This window comes from Vigna radiata, chromosome 8 (assembly GCF_000741045.1).
Source record: "Vigna radiata var. radiata cultivar VC1973A chromosome 8, Vradiata_ver6, whole genome shotgun sequence".
NCBI classification, from domain to species: Eukaryota; Viridiplantae; Streptophyta; class Magnoliopsida; order Fabales; family Fabaceae; genus Vigna; species Vigna radiata.
The window spans coordinates 39,700,365-39,724,684 of record NC_028358.1 but is presented as its reverse complement, the minus strand read 5'-3'; the positions used below and the strand labels follow the sequence as shown (position 1 = coordinate 39,724,684).

General features: G+C 33.4%; 4 protein-coding genes across 8 annotated transcripts; 3 read left to right on the top strand and 1 right to left on the bottom strand.

The window, feature by feature from the left end:
* Window positions 1–364: 364 nt before the first annotated feature.
* On the bottom strand, window positions 365–2,790 carry LOC106771561 (UPF0496 protein At1g20180). Its single transcript, XM_014657556.2, has 3 exons — window positions 2,772–2,790; window positions 1,982–2,029; window positions 365–1,579 (listed from the first exon to the last, which is right to left on the bottom strand). Exons 1-3 carry the CDS (start codon window positions 2,785–2,787, stop codon window positions 549–551), a joined length of 1,095 nt encoding a protein of 364 aa, XP_014513042.2. The 5' UTR covers window positions 2,788–2,790; the 3' UTR covers window positions 365–548.
* Window positions 2,791–5,974: 3,184 nt separating this feature from the next.
* Window positions 5,975–9,380, top strand: LOC106772444 (G-box-binding factor 4). 5 transcript variants are annotated; one of them, XR_002669413.1, is made up of 5 exons: window positions 5,975–6,690; window positions 6,785–6,856; window positions 7,317–7,400; window positions 8,310–8,339; window positions 8,842–9,380. XR_002669413.1 is itself a non-coding variant. In XM_014658845.2 (4 exons), exons 1-4 carry the CDS (start codon window positions 6,151–6,153, stop codon window positions 8,920–8,922), a joined length of 723 nt encoding a protein of 240 aa, XP_014514331.1. In that variant the 5' UTR covers window positions 5,977–6,150; the 3' UTR covers window positions 8,923–9,380. The 5 variants fall into 5 exon arrangements, 2 of the variants coding, with proteins under 2 accessions (XP_022641288.1, XP_014514331.1); XR_001376587.2 differs by lacking the exon at window positions 7,317–7,400 and adding an exon at window positions 6,947–7,155 and having other exon boundaries at window positions 5,976–6,690; XR_002669414.1 differs by lacking the exons at window positions 8,310–8,339; window positions 8,842–9,380 and adding an exon at window positions 6,947–7,155 and having other exon boundaries at window positions 5,976–6,690; window positions 7,317–7,382.
* A 1,994-nt stretch (window positions 9,381–11,374) lies between these two features.
* On the top strand, window positions 11,375–13,902 carry LOC106772332 (uclacyanin-3). The gene is made up of 4 exons (XM_014658694.2): window positions 11,375–11,729; window positions 11,826–11,929; window positions 12,010–12,393; window positions 13,649–13,902. Exons 1-4 carry the CDS (start codon window positions 11,603–11,605, stop codon window positions 13,709–13,711), a joined length of 678 nt encoding a protein of 225 aa, XP_014514180.1. The 5' UTR covers window positions 11,375–11,602; the 3' UTR covers window positions 13,712–13,902.
* Window positions 13,903–19,354: 5,452 nt separating this feature from the next.
* On the top strand, window positions 19,355–22,243 carry LOC106772331 (probable pre-mRNA-splicing factor ATP-dependent RNA helicase DEAH5). The gene has a single exon (XM_014658693.2). The coding sequence runs from the start codon at window positions 19,832–19,834 to the stop codon at window positions 21,995–21,997; it is 2,166 nt and encodes a 721-aa protein (XP_014514179.1). The 5' UTR covers window positions 19,355–19,831; the 3' UTR covers window positions 21,998–22,243.
* The last annotated feature ends 2,077 nt before the right edge of the window (window positions 22,244–24,320 follow it).

The window sequence follows — 24,320 nt, the reverse complement described above, 5'->3', positions numbered from 1 at the left end:
TTAACTTTTTATCCATATTTTCTTTTAATATAAATTTTATATATATAATCAGGTCCTTACAACCATAATTTAGTTTTATTTAAAAGATGAATGCTACAATTTTCTTTATCAAACATGTAATACTTTAATGATAATCTGCAGTAACAAAATTTAAATAAACCTTAGTGTATTTCTGATTAAGTTAACATCAATTTGGTTTTTGTAAGTTATTACAAAGATAGAACATGGCCTACATCCAGCGATAAATTGTAACATTCAATGTCTAAGGCAATCGATGGAAATATTTAAAACGGGAAATGTAACAAAGTAGTGATACTCATGAAGAGGATTACTATATTTCATTCTGCATATCGAGAGATTCACGTGTCACACTCCAAGTTCCATACGAAGTAATCATAACTGATAGCTTGTGAATAATATAATGTCCAATTGTTATTTTTTTATTTGTTATGTAATAATAATACCTTAACAGAAGAAAAAAGGATTGATCAAATTCTAATGAATGTTTCTTCAAATTATTTTGAAGTTTTCCATTGATCTCCATGACATCATACTGATCTTTTCATCTCCTTAATGACCAAGGCTCTTGTCTGGTTTATTGTTACAAGGCACAAGTACACATGTTCTTCAAGTTCTTCCACTTGTTTCCTGAATCCTACATCACTTTTCTTAAGCTCCTTCACAACCTGAAATGATAATTTGTCTTCTTTCCTGTCCAAACAGAACTGCACCATTTCTCTGTTATGCTCAATTTCATCACGAAGCCGAGCTACAAGTCTACTCATCGTGTCAAAGTCTCTATTCAATATGTAAGTCCCCTTGGCTGCTATGTCAAGCTGCTCGTAAACTTTACCAAGAGACCCTTTTCTTGAAACTTTACAGCCTCTAAGCTCCCTCTTAAGATGCTTAAATGGGAAGCAGAGAATTGCTGGCCCCAAGATTACTGCTGTCAGAGTATGTGTGGCTATAACCATGGCTGTGATTGCCACTAAGGCACAAGCTGCAGTGACACAAAACCAAGATGTCTTCATCAAATACTTCATGAGCTTAATTTTCCTTCCCACTCTTTTTCTCATTGACTTTAGATGGCACAAAACTGACGAGTGCTTATCATTGATGAGCTTGAAGTCATGGGTTTTAAGGTTTGAAAACGGGTCATTTGAGTAGGTGAATGAGTTTAGCTCAAAGATGACTACTTCAAAAGTTTCGAAAGAGTCACCATCCTTAATGTCCAGAACTCTTTGAATGAACTGATAATAAGAGAGGACTTGGCTGATGCTTTTGAGAAGATTACAGCAAATGTGTGAAGCCTCCGCGCTTATGTCAAAGTAACTAAGCATAAGGTTTTTGAGTTTTGGTGTCTTTGAAAGGGTTCCTGAATCAACGATGGAAAATATAGTTTCTTGGCAAGGTTCAAGGAGGACTTCTGAAAAATTGTCATGGTTGTAATTAATGGAAGGCTGGTTTGCAAGTAATTGAACTTTACTGTAGAAATCAACATAGGGCTTTGTCCTTAGTGTCCTATGGTACTCATCATGAAAGTTTATGCTTTTCAGGGCTTCTCTGCACTCCTTCACATCTGTGATGTTAAATCATGATACAAATTACAGGAAAGACTTGCCAAAACAATGTTTTAGATTCGCTACATGGAAAACTTTATGCAAGAATCAGAATGCTGGTGAGAAATGGTAACAGAAAGAAGGACTGATAAGCTAATTTACATTCATAAATATAGGATTGCGTGAAGAAGAGGGAAGATTGAAATTTGACAAACAACAAATACATGGGTGAACACACACACATGACACATGATACTAATTTTTTTACCATTCCTTTTAATTTTTCGACACCATTACCTAATCATTTTTTACAAAATAATCGCATGAATCATGTTGCTTTAGATTTCCATGGGTTTGAAACAAATAAAGAAGCCAAATGAAAAAAAAAATAAAAATTAAGGCTGAAGTCGTAAAACACATACCTTGAGTTTTCCAAGCTCTTAATTTTGGCGACATAAGGTTTCTTGATCCTAATAAAAACTTGATAATCAATAACGAAGTTAACTAAACAAACTTGGCTCTAAAAAATCTTGCTATTATACAATCTCAATATTCCTTATATAATTGTAACCCTATAATGCTAATGATCATATAGGTTGTGTATGGAAGATGATACATATTTAAATTTAATGTGCTTATAAAGCCTCTTTTACTATTGTTAATTTCAAGGATTCTGGTTTAAGCTTTCTCTCGGATATTGGAGTCTTCAAATCTCATCCACAAATACAGAGATAATAATTTCTTTGACAACTTGTCTGCAAGCTTAAGGCTGAAATTGCTGGAGATATCCCTTTTCTAATTATTTGCTTCGCGTTGTTTTTTCCTCATTTCAATTACCTAATTTTGCAAGGGTACACCATTCTATCCTACAGTATATCATGCAGACAGAGATACTTTTATCCCAGAAAGTAGATTAATTATTTTACATCCTTCAAGTACATTAAGAACATAGTTAATGCACCCTGTATCATTAAATATTTCTAATCATTTTAAATATATTTTTTTAATGTTTTAATTTGAAACGCAGAAAATATTTTTAAACAGTTTTTCGATTTTTTTATTTTCTCAATCAATGTTTTTAGCACTTGTTGTGTTACAAGTCCTGCTAAGAAATGCGTTTATATATATACGTGAAGAAAAGGTTAATTAATAGATGGGAAAATTAGGTAAAACCGTGTTTGTGGTTTCTGGTTTTTCACATTTATAATTTACCTGCTGATTGATGCATGGACCATCTCCAACCTTACAAGCAATCTGTTTATTGTCCTTTATTCGGCATGCACACATAGCTCCAAGAAGAAAAGGCTGAAATCAAATATATATACTTGTCATGGCTAACCACCTATCATCTTTAATCATTTGGTTTATTCCTTTTTAAGTTAAAAATATCCCTTAGTCAATCTCCTTCCCCTTGTCGTTATTGCAGGCATACATGGCCCCTAATAATGTTCTGTTGTTACGTTTTAACCAATTGAAAGAGACATGCGTATACATAAATTCAGTCACTGTGTATAAGCATAAACCTTGCTAGTTTTGAGAAACTTGCTTGGTTTGGTATATATCGATGTGAACATTCTCAAAGTGGAAAAGAAACAGACCCAATAATACATTCTTATACGGTAATTAGTTGTCACACGGAAATATAGTCTCCTACGCTACATCGCCAAGTGTTTGCTCTAATGTCAAGCAGAAGGGATCGGTATTTCAACTGGTAATTATTAATTATGAAGTGTGATTAACAATAATAGAAGCAGTGGTACACGAAAATTATCATCTTATCATCTTGATTACTTAAATAAGTGATTTGCTATCATCTATAAGGGTTGATTTTAGAATAGGATAGGCACAATATGTGAATTACACGCGTAGGATAGAAGGGAGCTGGAGGCTCCACGTGTAGAAAGGACTTAGCATCACCGATCAGTAAACGACATAAGAATGAGTGATGCATAAAATTAGACGCAAGCTTTTGGAGGCTTTGAGCACAAAGATACTCAACCGCTTATAGTCCCACAAGAAAATGCTTGTGTGTAGGTGCGTGCAAAGTTCAATTTCTGACAAAGGAGTTTAAGACTTGTATGCATATGCATGCTGCTCTTTCACAATTTTCTGATGATTTGCAAAGGAGAGCACTTAATATAGGATACATACTAATATTATTTATTACAGGAATCATGTCTTTGTGTAACTCTTTCTTCCCCCCGAGTTTGACTCTGCTTGAAGTTAAACATATTTATGATCTGTGTTTAAGCTGGGATAAGTCATTGCACGAAAATCTTTGTTTTTATTCTTATTTTTTGTCTTCATTACCCATAAACAAGGAGAAGGTAACTAAATGCGTCAGTGTAATTATTATTTATCTAATTGGATATTATATACAGTATATATAAACATAAGTTATATATATACGAAAATAATTTTCTCGTAGTAAAAAATAATTATGTCAATTCATCACAATGATAAATTTGTAAATCAATTTAATCCGTCTCGTCATTTGAATATATTAAGATATTCTTACTTCGATGTAATTTTTAGACATTCGAAATCTCCTAATTGAATGTAGAGTAAATATTAGGTTAAAAGCTCTTTTTTGTTCCAATTTTGGTTCGGAAAATTCGTTTTGGTCTCTGAGTTGAATTTGTGGTCAATTTCGTCCCAAAGAACGAATTTAATATTCAATTTGGTCCTTTTCAGTAACTACGTTAAAATTGTTAACGGCAACGTGTCCAGCTCTGCAACTGCTGAGTGAGGTGTCAGTTTTTTTCTGGGAAACCTTTTCAGTTGGAATTATGATTTTTTTAAAAATTTAGAAGGGCAAAGTGGAAAAAAAGAAAGACTTTCTTCTTTCTCTGAAACCCTAATTCCTTTACCATTACCCAAACCCCAACCGCCGACCACCGACCACCGTCCATCATCTTCTTCCTCGCACGCCGTCAGCAACCATCACACCTCACACCTCCATCACTGTCGCACCTCCATCACCATTGCACCTCCATCACCCTCGCACCTCCATCACCATCGCACCTCCATCACCGTTGCATCTCGCACCTGCAGAAAACAAACCCAAAAGCATAAACGGGAACATAATTTTTTGGGAGATAAAAGGTACAGGGTCAGTCCAATTTTTTAAAACCTTTTGTGGGGATTGAGCCTTGAGGGTTAGCCGTTAGGGTGCAAGAGTTGTTGTGACTGATAATTATTTCTCAATCCATTTCCTCTTCAATGCAAAATTCATCTTCCTTCTCCTACTCAAATGTATGGTTTCGGTCTCCATCTCCAGACATCTTATTTTTTGTTTATTTCTCTGTTGGCATTGAATTTCATTTACGCATCTTATTGTTCATCCCCTTCTCGTTGCTGATGAAGCTATTATTATGTTCTACAGCAAAGGAAAATGGAGGGCCCAAGTGAGACGGGTCTCATTGGGGAAAATTTTGTTTATTTACTTTTTTTTCTAATTTTCTTTTGTAATTGAGTTACGTGGTAAGATTGGTTTGTGGTTTTTGGGTTTTAATTTTATTGGTTTTTAGTTTCTTCAAGGAGTGTCCTCATCAAGCAAAGGTTGGATCTCTGGGTTGGAGAATAAGCAAGTCAAGTTCTGGTTTCAGAACCGACGAAGCCAAATGAAGGTGAATTTAAGGACAGTAATGTAGAATTATTGCACTTGAATGCAGTTTGGCGATTCAATTTAGAGGAATTAGGGTTTCACAGGAAGAAGAAAGTCTTTCTTTTTTTCCCACTTTGCCCTTTTAAATTTTAAAAAAAATCCTAATTCCAACTGAAAAGGTTTCTCAGTCAACAAAAAACTGACACCTCACTCAGCAGTTGCAGAGCTGGACACGTTGCCGTTAACAATTTTAACGGAGTTACTAAAAAGGACCAAATTGAACATTAAATTCGTTCTTTGGGACAAAATTGAACACAAATTCAACTAAGGGACCAAAACGAATTTTCCGAACCAAAATTGGGACCAAAAAGAGCTTTTAACCTAAATATTAATACAATAATTGATTAAAAAATCTTTGGGGACCTATAACCTCAATCTCATAAAATTCACATAAATATATCTTTCCCAATTACATTTTGCATAAAACCCATTTTACTTTAATAAATATAAAAAAGCAATTAAATATATCATACAATATTTTCTAAAATTTTTTATAATAATCATATTCACTAAGAAATACACTATTGAAATCAAAACAAATTTCTTTCTTCGTCATAGCGACCTCGAAAATGAAAGCAGTTTTCCTTTTGCTTCTTTGGGAGGCACAATCTCTTCACTGAAACGAAAGACAAATTTAATTAAATTTAAAATAAATTACAGTGAAAATGCCCAATACGAAGGTATTTTATTAAAAAGTAAAAAGGAGTAACTAAAGTGACTTTGATGATAGTCTATTTAAATAAAGAAAAGAGTGAGTAATAGAAGAAGAAGAGTAAAACCAAAAACAGCCCACGCGACAAGGCCTTGGGGGGTTTCTACTCAGCAGCTTGCACACTCTCACTTGGTTCACTTTCAAATTCCAAATTGCAAATCCCAAAACCAAAACCCTAGGAGAGAGACACGGAGGCACTGAATGATTGATTGATGGCATCTTCCAAGTTAATGGCTTCTTCCCATTCACGGAACTCAGAGTCCTCCTCTCCTTCTCCCACGCCTCAATTCACCACCACCAACTTCATCCCCATCTCCGACGCTGCCGTCACCGCCGCCCCCAAGACCGTCGATGATGTCTGGCGGGAGATCGTGGCCGGAGACCGCCGCGAATGCAAGGAGGAGGCTCCTGACGACGAGATGATGACTCTCGAAGACTTCCTCGCCAAGGCCGGTGCAGTCGACGATGACAACAATGAAGAAGTCGATTGCGACATGAAGATTCCAATGCCCCTCACGGAGAGGCTTGGCAGCGGCGTCTTCGCCTTTGATCCCCTCCTCGCCGCGACGCCGTTTCAGGATGGAGTGGAAGGCTCCGTCATAGGGTTCGGGAACGGCGTGGAGGTGGTTGAAGGCGGGAGAGGAAAGAGAGCACGTCCCGTTTTGGAACAGTTGGACAAGGCAGCGCAACAGAGACAGAGGAGGATGATTAAAAACAGAGAATCTGCTGCTAGGTCTCGGGAACGCAAGCAGGTATCTATAGTGATGTGGATATGGTATATGTGTGTGTTTGTTTCAGTGTATTTGACTTTTCGTTGTTGGTTGTGATGTGAATTCGTTATTCCAGGCTTACCAGGTGGAATTAGAGTCCTTGGCAGTGAAACTAGAGGAGGAAAACGACAAGCTCTTGAAGGAAAAGGTGCTTTAGTTTTCATTGTTTTGAAGTTTTGTCCCGGGGGTACTTTCAGGTTTCATTAGCCGTGCTACTTGTTTTTTGTAATCATTGCAGGAGACAATAAGTTTTGTTATGTGTTGAACTTGAAAGTTGAAACCCTTCCAGTGCTGACTTTTCGTTTTTGGTTTGATTTGGCTGATCATTGATTGGGTTTTTGGCCTGGTCTTGTTCCCTGACCTGGTTCCGTTACCTTGCTGTTGGCTGCTATCTATTAATATTTGGGATTGCATTGATGGACTTTCCTTTCGTAAACACGCTTGCAGGTCATATTTTTCTCTCGCTCTCATCATAAATGGGTTCACAGTGTTATTCTCTATTTCTCATTCCGTCACACCTGAAGTCATCCTTGCTTAAGTATAATCTGTCTTGTTTTTTGGCATCTGGTTTTGCAATAAATGTTTCTGAAGCCATGAATATTTTGTAGTTGAGGCTGTCTTATCATTGGAATAAAATGTCTGTGCGATTGTGCTCCCAGTTGCTTTAATGCTGTTACAATTATGATCCTATTGTAATCACTTTTACCCTCTCTCTTATATTGTAGACAAGTGTCTCACATTTTTTAGATGCGCGTACAAAATTGGGATAGGTTTGATATTAGTAATAAACAAACTGTGGTTAACCTATCACCACTTTTTTGTTGACATTGTATTTGATGCTCGCCTTGAACTTTTTAGATATGGGAAGATTTTTTCTGTCATATTTTGAGAAATAATTTTGTATACCTTTTATGTATGATTTTTACACCAATATATTTTTACAAAATGTTGTAATCTTACCACTACTATTTTGCATACAAGTGTGATAACTTCACTGGTTTTTATAAACAGATATGTTTACCATTGCCCATTGTTAAGAATGCTTGTACTATTTTTTATGTTGAAATATCACTGTTTCCCTCATTGATTGTTCACTGAAATTAGTGATATGTGGGCAATGGCACTGCGTTTTTCCAGTTACAAACATGGGCCGCGGGAATGGTACATTGTTGATTGAAATTCACAGAATTGGGTCCGTGTATAATCTTCAAGCTGTAATATCGAGTCTGCCCTCTATCAACCAAGAAATCCATTGTTGGGATGGGAAAATGTCTATTTCTGCCTCAGAATTCAGTCTCTATCTAGACCTGAGCCATGATGTTCTGATTTTTATTCCCTAAACACTTGCTTCGGGTCTTGTTTTCACTGCTAACACGTTTGAATTTGGAATGTTTCTTCAAGCATTTTGGGTTGCAAACAGCCCACCTTTTGGACTGTATTTCCAAAACAGAGGATGTAACTTGTAAGGGGTTTGAGTGTAGCCTGTAATACAAGTTCTACTTTTGTGTGTCTCATTTCTTGTTGTCCATCGGCCTTTGTAGCTTTAGAGTATATTATGTATTTTTATCATCTAATCTCTTACTAAAGATTTTATTGTGCAGGCCGAGAGGAAAAAAGAGAGGTACAAGCAGGTACTGATTTGTTCTATGAACTTAGTAAGCGTTGGACATTTTTGGTGAAAATTTTTATGATAATAATTTGCATATTGCTTTGAAGGCATTTTTTTCTCTGCTGATACTCTATCTGAAGGTTACAGGTTGCTATTGGTATAATATGTTATTGGTAAATATTTCTTCTAGATATTTTGCCTGAAAACATAACTGGTAATTAATCATGAATACAAACACGGTTTATTGGATTATGAAGGTTGTTTGTATATGATATAAGATATAGAAAATTAACCCAGTGCTCATACTGAATTTATTATCGATAGTGCTCATAATGATTTAATAGAGATGCAATGTAACAAAACTAGTCTGCCAAGTATGATGATATTATACGTAGTTGTGTTGTTTCATGAAGCTTGTAGATTGGATTGTTTGCTATCTTGTTATATTAAAGTGTGTGTTTATAGAATAAATGTTGGCTGTAGAAAGTGATTGGATTACGACTGACCTTGGCGTTTTTGGGCAGCTAATGGAAAAAGTACTCCCTGTAGCGCAGAAACAAAAGCCACCGTGTATACTCCGTAGGGCTCGCTCCTTGCAGTGGTAGATAAAATTTGCTAGTGGTGCAGCTGCATGACAGTTACTGAATTAGTCCCATCGGTGGTGGGGAAGTAATAACAGGACCAAACTAATCATCATGTCTTAAATGATAGTTCTCAGCCTAACGGTTAGTGTCAAGGGCGATCTTGGTTAATGATATGAAGAAATAGATAGAAGGAATTGAACCGGGAGGGGCAAGGAAAATTCCTTATTGCGTGAGAAACAGCAGTTACTTATTCATAGGTGTAAAAACAGAAATATGGAGTTGGACCATGTAGTTTTAGATATGAGTTTGACATCCTGGTCTCTCTCCCCTATGCAGAGTGTCAATGTGTAATAGTAGATAGCAAAGGGGGGGATCTGTAGATGAGTATATATCCTAGTCATGCACTCAGACCATATTTATTTGGAGAAAAGTATATAGGAATTGTTAATGCGATCTGGAAAAGCGTTACAGTTGGAAAATTCTTTTGTGTGTGCGAAAGATAATCTTTGACGTCCCGAGTTGCGTGAGTATTTCAGTCTCGAGAACCTGATCCTGTTGCAAAATACCTCTTGACTCAGATGATTTATTGTTCTATTGTAACTCATTTTTTGTTTTATCCGTAGGCCTCTTTTAGAAAACCGAAGTTAATTATAATGATTATAGAAATTGACAGAGTTCTTGAGAAGCGAGGGGCAAATGAGGAGAAAATATTAAATAGACCAAAGACAATAAATATGATGCTTCCTCTTTGTCGTTGCTATCCTTGTGGTCTCGTTATCTGTATGTTGGACCACATGCTGAGATTAAATGAAAGCAAAGCTGCCACCTTAGGGAAAGACATGGAGCCTTATGTTTTTTACTGTCCCTACTTCCATAGAGCAATTGTTGTACCGTTTTACACCAAGAACATTACTCACAAGTGTCAATGTTAAAAATTAAAGTCACAGTAAAACTTTAGGACTCTGGAGTTCAGAGCTCTAACAGTAAGAGGATATACTGATAAATGATATTTGGGGACACATCAGTTAGTTTAAAAAGAAAATGAATCACGTGGTTGATAAAAAAGTTTTGCAAATGTTATAATATTCCACATTCTTAATTTCTTTCGCTCTCTTCTATACCTTTAGAGTATTAATGAGAGCTGTTTGTAAAATTACCTATAAACAAAAAATTATATTATTTCAATATGATACTGAAAACAAATAAATTGAAAAAAAAAGTTGTTTAAATAAACAACTTTCTCTAATTTATGAGCATTTTTTAATTTTAAATAATTCATATTTCTGATATTTATATTAGAATAATATTTTTTATTTTAAAACAACTTTTATAAACAGCTTCAAAGATGTTATATAGACCATGTATTGACAAAAGAAGAAAAATAAAACGAACGAAAAAGTGTTTGTAATATAAGAGGAAGCGTGACAACGAAGAACATATTATAATACTCACGGACAATGATACTTTGACACTCAAATTCTAACAAATTTTTGACACCGAACATGTGTCATAAGTCAATTGATAAGTGTGTTTAATGTTTAAAAAATTGAAGCACACGGACCAATTGGCTTATTACATGTGTCCGGTGTAAAAAATTTGTTAGAATTTGAATGTCAAAGTATCTTTATCCAATACTTCATGAGACCCATACATTCTAGGCATAGATTTAATATAGTATATTATTAGCATTCCATTCTCCAAGTAATTGTGGAGTGTAGGTTTTTGTTTGGTTGTAACTTATTTGATTGATATGATATCACACTTATACACAAAAAGTATTATGGATATAAGAAAGATGGTAAGAGAAGAGTTATATTATACTAATGTAATATAAAGAAGTTAAAAATCACGTCCAGCTTCCAAAAAAAATAAAAATAAAAATTTAGTTCCATAATCCAGAAATTATTTATTGATTTGTTATAAACGATTTAAATCTCAAAAAATTAATTTACATCTAACCGAAAAAGGATAACACTTTTACATAAAATTAAAATGCCAAGTCCTTTTACTATAAACTTGTATTATTATTATTTTTCTATCTCTATAACCAATGAAAATTGTTAGCATTCAAGCAGAAGAAAAAAAAGGATTTGTTGAAAACTTTATTCCCGGTATTGCATCAAAACATTGCATTGTAGAAAGAAGGGAGCAAAACTTCGTTTAAAATAAAAGGGGTAAAGGAGAAAGGCAATTTTTTTTTCTCAGCACCCAAGAAGAAGGGGTTCTTTGAATTGAAAAATGAAATCAGAATTGACTACATTATTGACTGCAGGTTTATAATCACAGCACTAATCATTTTAGAATTATAATCCCCATCATCATACTTCAGAACCCAAAAAACTTCCTAGTGATTGCGTTCCTGTCCATTTTTTCAACCTCTTTTGCCACAATTTTGAGATTAGATTTTTCAGAAACAAAATCTCACAACCTTTTGCTCTGTAAAATAATAATATCAGCACCCCCTTCCCAACACCCATGTCTGGCACCCATTCAAACTCTTCCTTATCAAAAAGCCAAACACACCTGACAATTTAACAGTCTCCTTCCCCACACTCTCTCTCTCTCTTCCACATCAAACACAGTTTTCAAAATCCTTTTTCTTTTGCCATTCCATAATTACCCAGAGAGCCAAGAGCCGAGCCAGAAATAAATACTACACCCTATTTCAGTCTCCCTTCGAAATCAAACCACATTCATCACAATGCACTTCCCCATTCTCTTTCTCCTTCTCCTACCTTCCCTCTTCAAGCTTTCACATTCAGCCACAATTCTCGTAGACGGATCTTCAGAGTGGAAGAACCCCACAGTTTCCATCGGTGATTCCATCAGTAAGTGTCAACACCCAGATTTGGAATCTACATAAACAATGTATAACAATCTCCAGTACTAACATCTAACATTACTCTGCCTCTTCTCTTTCTCAGTTTTCAAGCACAAACAACATTTCAACCTCTACATTTTCAAGAACGAGAAAGCCTACAATCTCTGCAATATCACCCAAGCCACTCTTCTCACCAACCCCTACACGGTAAGACCCTTAAAGCCTCATTCTTTACTTTCAGCAGCGTTAACTTTTCCAATTTCCTTAACCAAGATAATGTTTTTCAGTGGCATCCATCACGACCCGGTTTCTTCTATTTTACCTTCCACAATGGGTCACTCAAGGCATGCAAAGATTCTGAAAAGCTAGCCATACAAGTTGCTTCTTCAGCAATGGTTCCAGAACCTTCTCCAGTGGCAACACCAGCTCCTTCTTCTGGTGGAGAGGTACCATCTTCCCCTTCATTTCCGTGGCCTTTTCGTCCACACCAAGCTGCTTCTTCACCTGGTCCAGCACCACAAGCACAAGCAGGTTCACCGGTGACAGTTCCGTTAGTGCCAGATAAAGGTGGCATGCCCTTCATTAACAGCAATCCTGCGGTTCCTCTGCCTACCGGTGAAGTTGATTCTGCCACCATACGCCCCATACCCACCTCTGGCCATCAAGGACAGGTGCCCATACCATACTTCTCTTTCTCTCTACTAAAGCAACCACGCATTTAATGTGCAGTGTTTCTATTTTTGCTGTTTCTGTGTCTTGCACTTTCCCTTAGTTTGCACAAACAATAAATTGTAGACCATGTGCAAGATTTTGAAAAAAGCTTCCCAGCTGCAATTTCCACCCCAATGTCTAGTTTTTGGAGTGATTGCAACCGCAGTCAGACTGCAATATTAGCAACAGTAGTTATATTTATCTGCAATTTCTTCCAATATCATGAAACACGAAGAAACTGCACCCGCGAACATGATTTACATTTTACCATAATGCTATCTTTGAGGTTTTAAATTACTATTGTAGTCATAATTTTATTACAAAACATGTAATTCTTGACATTACAGAAAACTATAGATAAATATGTTGATATAATATAACTAGAATAGTGATGGGTGACTGTAAAGTAAAAAAGAAATCACTAATATTGTGACTGAAATTGTTCTGACAGACAGTTTTTAAAAGGATAAAATTATGGTGTCATTTTTTTTCATTAGGTTGAAAGTAGATCAGCACACTAATAAATAAATAATAATTAATGATAAAATGATATATGTATGGTGTTAAAATATTATAAAAATATCTGTGTTAAAATATTTTTTTTCTTTTTAAGACCTTGGTTATTTCTCGGTTCGTTTTAGTCCAACTAAATGTTTTCATGCGTGTTTTACTTATAGTGTCTTTAATGATGTATTTGCAACATGCAAATGAACCATAAATGTTGTGTTATGGCATAATTGATGTTAGTGCAGCTAAATGTGTGTATCTAAATGTGGTCATCAGCCATGAAAGTGCACACAAATAATAAATATTATATATCCTGTCTTTTAACTGATGTGAGTGCACCTAAATGTGGTTTATTAATTAGCTACAAAAGTGCAGATAAATCATAAATGTTATTCTGTCTTTCAATTGATGTCAGTGCACCTAAATGTGTATCTATCTGCGTACCTAAATGTGGTGTAATAGCTACAAAAGTGCACAAAAATCATTATCGTTCTGTTGTCTTTTAATTGAAGTTAATGCACCTAAAGTTCGTATCTATGCATGTACCAAAATGTGGTATATCGGCAAGAAACATACAACATAAATCATAAATGTTATGTTATGTTGGTGCACCTAAATGATGAATGTGGTTATTTTGACATGAGAAGTGGGGTTGATGCATTACTGATTGGAAGTTGGATTGTGTTGTTGTGGTGTGGGTGAGTGCAGGTGATGATTGGGTCATTTGGAGTTGGCATTGCAATGCACATCTTGGTTTTACTGCTGCTGTGAGATGAAGAGAAAAAGAGAGAGTTGGAGCGCAATTTATGCAGAGAAAGAGAACGGGAAGCCAATGGGTCTAAAGTAGCTTTAAGAGTGATGATTATACCATGTATTAAGATGCTCTTATATTCTACTTTGGAATGGTTGCCACTTTTTGTTCCTTGGTTTAAGAAACCAATCGATTACTGCAATTGCTTTTCTCTTTTCCCCTCTGATTCCCTCTTGCTTTTCATGCTCATGGTACAATATGGGGTCCTACCTTCACTACTGCATCAAACATGGCACCTTTATGGTGGGGAAACTCTGATGTCACGCCACTTTCCAACACATACCTCACAGCTCAAAATTCCATCCATCTATATATAAAATTCGAGCAGTTTTCTGGGTTCTTTAAGCAAGTTGTTTTCAAATGGCTTAACTGTTTTCTGGGTTCTTCAATCAAGTTTCTTAAATATGTAACAATGTGATTCTTCTAAACTTCAATCAAATTCATTTATTTTTTAAAAAATTCAAGCTGAATATTTTATGTTTTACAATAAACTAAATAAATCCATTTTGAAAACTATGAAATGGGAAAAGGTGGGTTGAGAATTTATCTTTTGTGAAATTTTAAAGTTTTAAAATTTCGTTCAAACACAAATTACTCCCATTAATAAGCAGTAAGAAAACTAAAAATAAATTAAACTCTGCTGCGGCAAGAAGACAGTGCGTTGTGGTTTTGTGGCTGTGATTGTGGGGATGCACAGGAAGAGAAGGTGTTATATGGCGCTATGGAGGCGAGGGTTGATGAGGGAAAATAAATAATTATTTTTTATCCTGTTAGTCAAAGTCAAAGAGACTATTATGGAAATATAGAAAAGTTTGGGGTGCAAGAAAAAAGGTTTAGAGGTGCAAGAAGAAACTCTATTGTTTGTGTCTGTTGGGCCAAGAAAAAGGTTAGGGTTTTTATCAATTTTCTTGCTTCATATTTTTTATGCTCTTACATTTTGTGATAACATCTAAACGCCTAAAAACTTATGTCATGATTTTATTTCTATTTTTATTTGTGAATATATAAGAAGAAATTACTTTTTCCTTGGATGATTTTGAACCTGCACTACCTACTATTATAATATTGAAATTGTGACATTTTCTGTATTTTAACTTTCAATTGGGTGAGTGCACTAGTCACTCAAGCGGAACAACCAATCCACAACACAACTATCTTTTGAATATTTTACGCATAACCATATTGGTCATTTCATTCAATATTTAAATGTTAAAACAATCCATGGAAGTTGATTTGTTGATCTTACTGCTATCTATGATATGGTCAACATCTAATGCCTTTTTTACTAATTTATTTAACTAATACATTTAATTATGTTGACTCATAGAACATTGAATATATTGGTGGTCATGATGTAGTGGGGTTGTCATATGCTTTATTGTGGAAAGGCGCTTTAATCCGCTACTATCATATTAACCAGATTACTGATTAAATCTAATTTTACAGAGCCCAAGGTGTAATTGGTTCATACCATAATAAAGAAGGCACACAACAAGTGTTTGGGAAAAATGTCCACGCTCCATATATCAGTGTAGTTGGTAACAGGTTTTCTCATAAATTCTCCTCAATCGTGAAATTCATCAATGGTGATATCACCAAACCAACACCAAATGAACCCATCTTTGATGCTTGGGAACGTTGCAACATGATGGTAACATAACATCAAATGTAGTTGTCATGTGTAACATCAAATGTCGTTGTCATGTGAATAAGATTGACACTGATTATAGGGAATTAGAGTATGTTATGTGCTTTCTAAAGGGATTAGAAGAATTATATACAAATGTTAAGACTCAAATTCTTCTCATGGAACCTTTGCCTAAAATCAACAAAGTTTTTTCGCTCATTCTTCATCAAGAAAGACAACTAAATGGAAGTAGTTGTTCTGATGTAAAACTTCATACTGATAGCACTCATCAACAACAACGGAAACCTCATGGTAGAGTTAGAGGTAAAGGTAGATCTTTTCACAAATTGTATCACATTGCAGATGGATATTATTCGATGAAACAAAAGAACAAGAACGCTGTCAACGAAATTGGTGCAGAAAATAGTTTCAATCATGCTATAGAAGAAAATGATCTGAAGCATCATCAAATTGTGGTCAATCAAAATAATGACTCTCTCACTGATGGACAAATTCAACAACTTGTAAAATTTCTTCTAACATCTGAAATGAAAATCAACCAAATCAGTGTTGCTAATGGTGAGCCATCTACACAACAAGGCAAGAAAGGTAAATTCTTGGATTATTGATATTAGACCTATTGACCATGTTACGAATATAAAAAATATTTACATTAGATGTCATGAAATTATACATATTCATGTTAAACTACTAAATAATACATATGTTATTGCCAATTATGCATAAACCATAAAATTTTAAAATCAAATTATCTTGTGTAATGTCTTGCTTATACCAATTTATTGCCAAAACTCGTGGAATTTTTATATTGTGGAGTTCTTTTTCACATGAAATATGCCAGATTCAGAATCTGAATACATTGAAGACAATTGGTCAAATTAGTCTCCAGAGGGCTGTACCACATCTAAGAATACATGAATCTTGATTCATATGATGAGAAAGTTTGCAGATTTTGCCTAAAATATTATGTGAGGATTTGTAGTTTTTGTAAAACAATTTGCATACGGTTAAGAATTCGTGAATGTAATATACTTATGTTAGAAGATAATATATTTTCCCATTGCAAGTATATAGAGGATTTAATAGTTGTACGATTAAAGGATTTATAATTTTGTCATTTTTGATAAAAAAAATTATGTTAAATAATAATATTTTTATTAAGTATTTATGATGCCTGATATATCCAAACTCCGTTAAACTTATTTTGGGATTTTTTTTTTAATTTTTATTTGTGAATATACAGAAGAAATTATTTTTCTGCTGGATGATTTTCAATCTCCTGTGATATCTACTATTATAATATTGAAATTGTGACATTTTCTTTATTTTCACTTTCTATCGGGTGAATGTACTGCTGACTGAAGCGGAGCAACATATGAGAATTTTGTATGTGTAATGCTTTCACTTTTAATTTTTATAGTTCATATATATATATATATATATATATATATATATATATATATAAAAGAGAAATGAAATATATTATTTTTAAGTATAGGAACACAATGTTTTTGGTACGATTATAAGGACTAAATAATTAATTAAATTATGATAAATATGGAAAATATTTATGAAATAATAAAACGAGGGCTATTTTTAATGAATTAAAAAAAAAAATTTGCATCACTTAATTTATAAGAGCTTTTTCTGATTATTTTTTATGGAAATATTTTTATTTGCTTATAAATTAAATTTATTTGTAAGAAAATTCGCATATAAATGTTTATATAAAAATCAATTCAACTGTAATTTGGTTGATTTAATGCGTAATTCATTTTTTTTTTGCGACTTTAATTCTCATGTTTTACTAAATATGTAATTTTCATTTTGATCTAATTTTTAGTTTTATATTTATACATATTTGTATTATACACTCTAATAAAAAAATTTATTATTATTATTATTATTATTATTATTCTTATTATTATTATTATTATTATTATTATTATTATTATNATTATTATTATTATTATTATTATTCTTATTATTATTATTATTATTATTATTATTATTATTATTATTATTATTATTATTATTATTATTATTATTATAACAATTATAATGAGACTGTGAACACTGTTATAGTTACATTTACACGGTAATGTTTAGTTTAAAATGAATAATGATATAAGTCCAGTACTTACTGACGGTTTATAAAAACTCAGTAAATAGTGATGGTTTTGCAAACCTTAGTAAGTTGTGTTGGTTTTGAAAACCCCCAATAAATAATAGTGGTTTTGCAAAATTTCACCAAGAAATCCTCTCACAAGTAGCTGTGGTTCTCCAATCCCACAACTAAATGAAGTAGGAGTTTTTATTAATTAATAATTTACATTCTATATTAAATATTTAATTCGTTTTTGGTTTATACAATTGTTTTTTATCCAATTGATTTTTTATTTTTGTAAAAGAAATTAATTTAATTATTCTAGTTAAATTGACGTTGAACCATTTAAAAAAGTTGTGTAAAAAATTTAGATTTGGTACATATTAAAATCTAGATCATTTTCTATTTTAGAATTCCTTTCATTTTAACATATGACACATTTATATTAAATAAATGTGAGTGTAAACTTAAATCTCACATGAGAAAATTAAATAATACATTAAAGTGAAAATTTATAAATATATAAACTTATTTTGTTAAAATTTTGGATTAGAGATACGTTCTTTTATTATGATCGAAACTTACTTTTAACAGGAATTACATTCTTTAAAACTGATCATTTTATAAGTTTTTCTATATGAATGAATTAATATATTTTAAAAATAAATTGAATAACAGTGACCTTAAAACAAAAAAAAAATTGTTTGAAAAAATGTCTTTCAAATCTCTAAAATAGATTAGACCTAATTTAGGAAATATTCGTTAATAATGAAAAAAAAATTACAACTGAAATGAACACTTTCAGTAAAATAAACTATTTAGGCTTCTGTTGTAATTCTTATTTCATGCAGAGCTATATATTTATTCAAACAAAAGCATGGCTGCATTAGCGCTGTTATGAAAAGAAAAATAAAGAGGAAAAAGAATAACAATATATTATCTTGATTCTAAATATTTATACATCAAAATTATAACAGAATTAGTTATAATTCTATCTAATCTATCAGTTATATACACAGAATAATAACAAAGAAAAATAATAACAAACAAAATCTTAAAATCTAAACAAACAAAAATAATAACAAACACACTTTCCGGAAAAACTTCCCTCACCCATCCCAGAATTTCTCTAGACTAAGCACGCTTAACTTATGGGTTAGGCTACTGAAAAGTAAATGCATTGTGGTGATATGGGTAGCCAAATCAATTCCTTTCAACTATCCTTCAACTGTATAGTCCCATACCTATACAGCCAAATCGATTCGTCCATGTGCCCCTTCCACTCGTCAGTGCCCGGGTGTCACAAACATTTTGAGTACTCAATAAACAAACAAATTTAATAAGAACTAAATTGCCTAAATTTATGAAAGACTTGGAATTTTATCAAACCTATGTATTTTTAAGTATCTCATTTTCATATATAATTGTTTTAAAACAACTAACTTTAAGTATATTGGAACACCATACGTTTCAAATTATTTATCGACGATGATTACATTCGTATTTTTAGGAACAAATTGATAAACAAATATTAATAATTGAGTAAAGTTTAAAAAAAGAAATTTTTTAATTCTAACATTGTGTCTAGTTGAAATGTTTCCATCACTTTAAAGAGAATAATTATGATCTCTTTGTACATGTAATGTAATGATACTCTCTTATCAACTTATTCTCACAAAGTCTATAAAAACTAGTAATAATATAATTAAAAAAAGTAAAAAGTAAATAAAATTTCTTTTCAAAGTGTTAGGAAGTTTTAGATTATAAAATTAAGCGCGACCAGGAGGTTTATGTAAAGGTGATCTCAGTTTCCGTTCAGAAGTTGTCTCTTTCCAGGAGGGACGTTGATCAGCACACAGGTAAGGATCTCCTTCAGTTGAAGAAGAGCTCCGAGGACGATGCCTTGAGGATGAATCCGCAGGGTTCAAGGGATGGACCGGTTACCAGGACAGGTCTTTCAGGTATCAGGATTGTAGAAGAAGATGATGTTGGTTCTTCACGGAGACCTCTGAAGCGAATGAGCTCACCGGAGAGATGGGAAGCAAAACAGTTGATTGCTTCAGGTGTGATGAGTGTTTCAGAGTATCCAACTTAAGACGAGGAGGGAGATGGATTGCTGTACCAAGAGGAAGGAGCTGAGGAGGAGCTTGAGATTGAGTTGAATGAGGATGAACCCGCATTCTTGCAAGGGCAGAGCAGATACTCGATGGATATGTCTCCTGTTAAGATTTTTAAGAATCTGAAGGTTCTCTGGGTCGAGCTGCTGCACTTCAGTCTGCACTTATAAAGGAGCGTAAGGAAGTGCGAGAAGAGCAACAACGGACAATGCTTGATACAATTCCGAAGGATCTCAATCGGCCTTGGGAAGACCCTATGCCAGAGTCAGGTGAAAGGCATCTTGCCCAGGAGCTTAGGGGTGTTGGTTTATCAGCCTATGATATGCCAGAATGGAAGAAGGATGCATATGGGAAAACAATTACCTTTGGGCAAAGGTCGAAGCTTTCTATTCAAGAGCAGAGGCAGAGTTTGCCAATTTACAAGTTAAAAAAAGAATTGATTCAGGCTGTGNATGATAATCAGGTGTTGGTTGTTATTGGAGAAACTGGTTCGGGTAAGACTACTCAGGTCACACAGTATCTTGCCGAAGCAGGTTATACCACAAAAGGAAAAATTGGATGTACTCAACCTCGTAGGGTGGCTGCAATGTCAGTTGCAAAGAGAGTAGCAGAAGAGTTTGGTTGTAGATTGGGAGAAGAAGTTGGTTATGCCATTCGGTTTGAGGATTGCACTGGACCAGATACTGTTATCAAGTACATGACAGATGGTATGCTTCTTAGGGAAATATTGGTAGATGAGAATCTGTCACAGTATTCTGTTATAATGCTTGACGAAGCCCATGAAAGAACTATTCATACTGATGTTCTTTTTGGACTGCTCAAGCAGCTAGTGAAGCGAAGACCCAAATTGCGATTGATTGTCACTTCTGCTACTCTGGACGCCGAGAAATTTTCAGGATATTTCTTTAACTGTAACATCTTTACAATTCCTGGTAGAACTTTTCCTGTAGAGATACTTTATACCAAACAGCCGGAAAGTGATTATTTAGATGCATCTTTAATAACTGTCCTACAGATACACTTGACAGAGCCCGAGGGAGACATTCTTCTCTTTTTGACTGGGCAAGAGAAGATTGATTTTGCTTGCCAATCTCTATACGAGAGAATGAAGGGATTAGGTAAGAATGTTCCAGAGCTGATCATTTTACCGGTTTATAGTGCCCTTCCTAGTGAAATGCAGTCTAGGATATTTGAACCTGCTCCTCCAGGGAAAAGGAAAGTGGTCGTGGCTACTAACATTGCCGAGGCTTCTTTGACTATTGATGGGATATTTTATGTAATTGATCCTGGATTTGCTAAGCAAAATGTTTATAACCCAAAGCTAGGTCTTGATTCTTTGGTAATAACTCCAATTTCACAAGCATCAGCCAAACAAAGAGCTGGACGTGCAGGGCGTACTCGACCTGGGAAGTGTTATCGCCTTTACACTGAGAGTGCATACAGGAATGAGATGTCTCCCACTACAATTCCTGAGATTCAAAGGATAAATCTGGGGATGACTACACTTAATATGAAAGCAATGGGGATAAATGATCTACTGTCCTTTGATTTTATGGATCCACCATCACCTCAAGCACTGATTTCTGCCATGGAGCAGCTTTACAGTCTAGGAGCATTGGATGAAGAGGGCCTTCTGACCAAATTGGGGAGGAAAATGGCAGAATTTCCTTNGGATCCACCTTTGTCCAAGATGTTGCTTGCCAGCGTCGACCTTGGATGCAGTGATGAGATTTTAACCATAATTGCCATGATCCAGACTGGTAATATTTTTTACAGGCCAAGGGAAAAGCAAGCCCAAGCAGATCAGAAGAGGGCAAAGTTTTTCCAGCCAGAGGGTGATCATCTGACACTACTTGCTGTTTATGAGGCTTGGAAAGCCAAGAATTTTTCTGGGCCCTGCTGTTTTGAGAATTTTGTGCAATCTAGATCGTTGAGAAGAGCACAGGATGTCAGGAAACAACTTCTCACCATTATGGATAAGTACAAATTGGATGTTGTAAGTGCTGGAAGAAACTTCACCAAAGTAAGGAAGACTATCACTGCTGGTTTCTTTTTTCACGCTGCCAGAAAGGATCCCCAGGAAGGATACAGAACTCTAGTTGAGAACCAACCTGTGTATATCCATCCAAGTTCTGCTTTGTTCCAGAGGCAGCTAGACTGGGTCATATATCATGAGCTTGTGATGACAACTAAGGAGTATATGCGTGAGGTGACTGTCATAGACCCCAAATGGCTTGTTGAACTGGCTCCAAGATTTTTCAAAGTAGCAGATCCTACAAAGATGAGCAAGCGGAAGCGTCAAGAGCGAATTGAGCCACTTTATGATAGATACCACGAGCCAAATTCATGGCGTTTGAGTAAACGTCGTGCATGATATGTAATTCATCCATTTCTTTTCAATGCAATGTTTTGGATACTGTCTTATGTTGCATTTAAGTTTAAATGTCTATTTTCTCCTTACAAGATTATTTAAATGGAAATTTAGACATATTTTCATTTTTATTTCTTAGGAAGGCTAAAATTTTAAGAATTCTAGGTTCTTGGTAGGAGTGTATAGTCCTAATCACTAACTTCTGTATATATTTACTTTTCCAAGATATTACTGACAATATACAATGTAGTACTGCCAATTCTTCTGTCTCTGGTTGATTAGGTTAGTTCTGCTGAAGCTTAACTTGATAGAATGTTCTCTTCTCTATAAATTGCCAGAGGCAAAAAATATATTTTTTTTTTATTGTTAGAAGATATCAGTAATTATAAAAAGTTATATTTCGAACATATTTATGATTGGTTGAAGCTTTAGCTGTTTATTTTCTTTTGTCCTTTAGAAGGACTACTATTTGAGTTGTCTATATGTTTTCTAAATGTTGATATCTATGATGGTTTACAACCCCGTTCCTTTTATGTGGATGTATTATAAGCTAGAGGCACAGTATTGTTAGTTTCTGATGGTGATTTGATAAAAATTAGTGATGAAAAATTAATCTACGCCTTTGTAATGTATAAAAGGCTCTGTACGAAATTATTAATGGAGATATTGATCCTTTTTAGGTTCAGGATGAGACAATCTCTTGTTTAATAATCATTAGTAAAATTATTAATGGAAAGCTTTAGACATGGAAGTGATGNCAACAAACAATAAGTTCAACATCACTTTTCTATATAAGTTATTATTGAAAAACAATAATCAAAGTGTGTTTACAGTTTGAGACACGATGGAGGTACAAATTAGAAGAAAACTGTGGCCTAATTCTAAATACTCTGTAATGAGAATTCTTCATATCTCAAATTTGATTCCGAGATAGTATAAAAAAAAAACTCTTTTATATATCATTTTGCTGATTTTAAATGCAAGAAAATGTTGATCAGTGGAAAGACTAACAGGTTGTTAAAAAAGTAGTGTCAACATATTATATCAACTGGTTTTGGAAATAAATATTGAAAAATTAATTTAAAGGTAATCTCGTTTCCCTTTTTGTTTTTAATTTTTTAGGAGACCCAACAAGTCTTCTACTTTTGATAGTATAAACCCTGTCCAATGCAATGACTACTGGTGAATGAAGTTGCTAGTTATAATAGCTTCAGCTATTATGACATTGAATGGATCAAATTTGTTAACTTTTTGTAAGGATAGTGTCACATATTCATTTGATACACTTAACAAAAATAAAATGATATTAAAAGAATAAATTTTTATAACTTTTTTTTAAAAAATAAAGTAAAAAAAAATAAAAATAGTGTTAAATAAATATAAAAAATTATCAACATCAAAATAATTTTTTTTTTAAATTCATTTGATTTTTATTAGACCAAGTTATTGTTTAGGGTACCCTTAGTAATATGAGAATTTTTTTATGTCAAATTTTTCATTTTTTGTTTTTATACTTCAACAGATTCTAAGTAAAACATATTATTATAATCTTATAAACATTATTTTTATTTCTTTTAATTTTTAATAATTTAGATGTAGAAATTACAATATATTAAAATTGGAATGTGTATGTGATGAACATGAAAAATATTTTTAAAATATTTAATAGAAGTTTCAAATAAACTAAAAATAAAACCACATTACCATACACTTATATGCGGAAGTAGAAATCAACTAGAGATAGTTTGTGGATAAAGTAGCACTATATATATATAAAAAAAAAAGGTGTTTCTTCAATCACAATATTGATTAGCTATGGTATGCTAATGAAGTGCTTCACTTTTATTTGTATAGAATGGTTATATGGCTTTTATGACACTGTCATACAATTTCCTTTTAAATTTTGATAAAAAAAAATAGTTATATACAAAGCACGTAATTATTTAGGTAGATATTTATATGAAAATTTTAAACAACATAAATAAGAATTAAATATAATTTTGGTTTGTATTTAATACGAAATTAGAATTTGTTTTTGTTTTAAATTTTAATATATCTTAATTTTAAAATTTTAAAATTGAAGGATTCTAATCTAATAATATTGATTTTGTTAATCTTATTTAATGGTGCTTTAGACTAATATTTAAGTTAAAAAGTATAAACTATTTAAACATTATCTTTAAATACAGTTGACATAAAAAATATGACAATTTAATTGTAAAGAATATATTTACTTTTAAAATTTAAAAATTAAAATATATCAAAAATTTGATAATGACGAATTTTAATTTTTGTCAAAGATTAGAAACTAAAAGGATATTTAAAT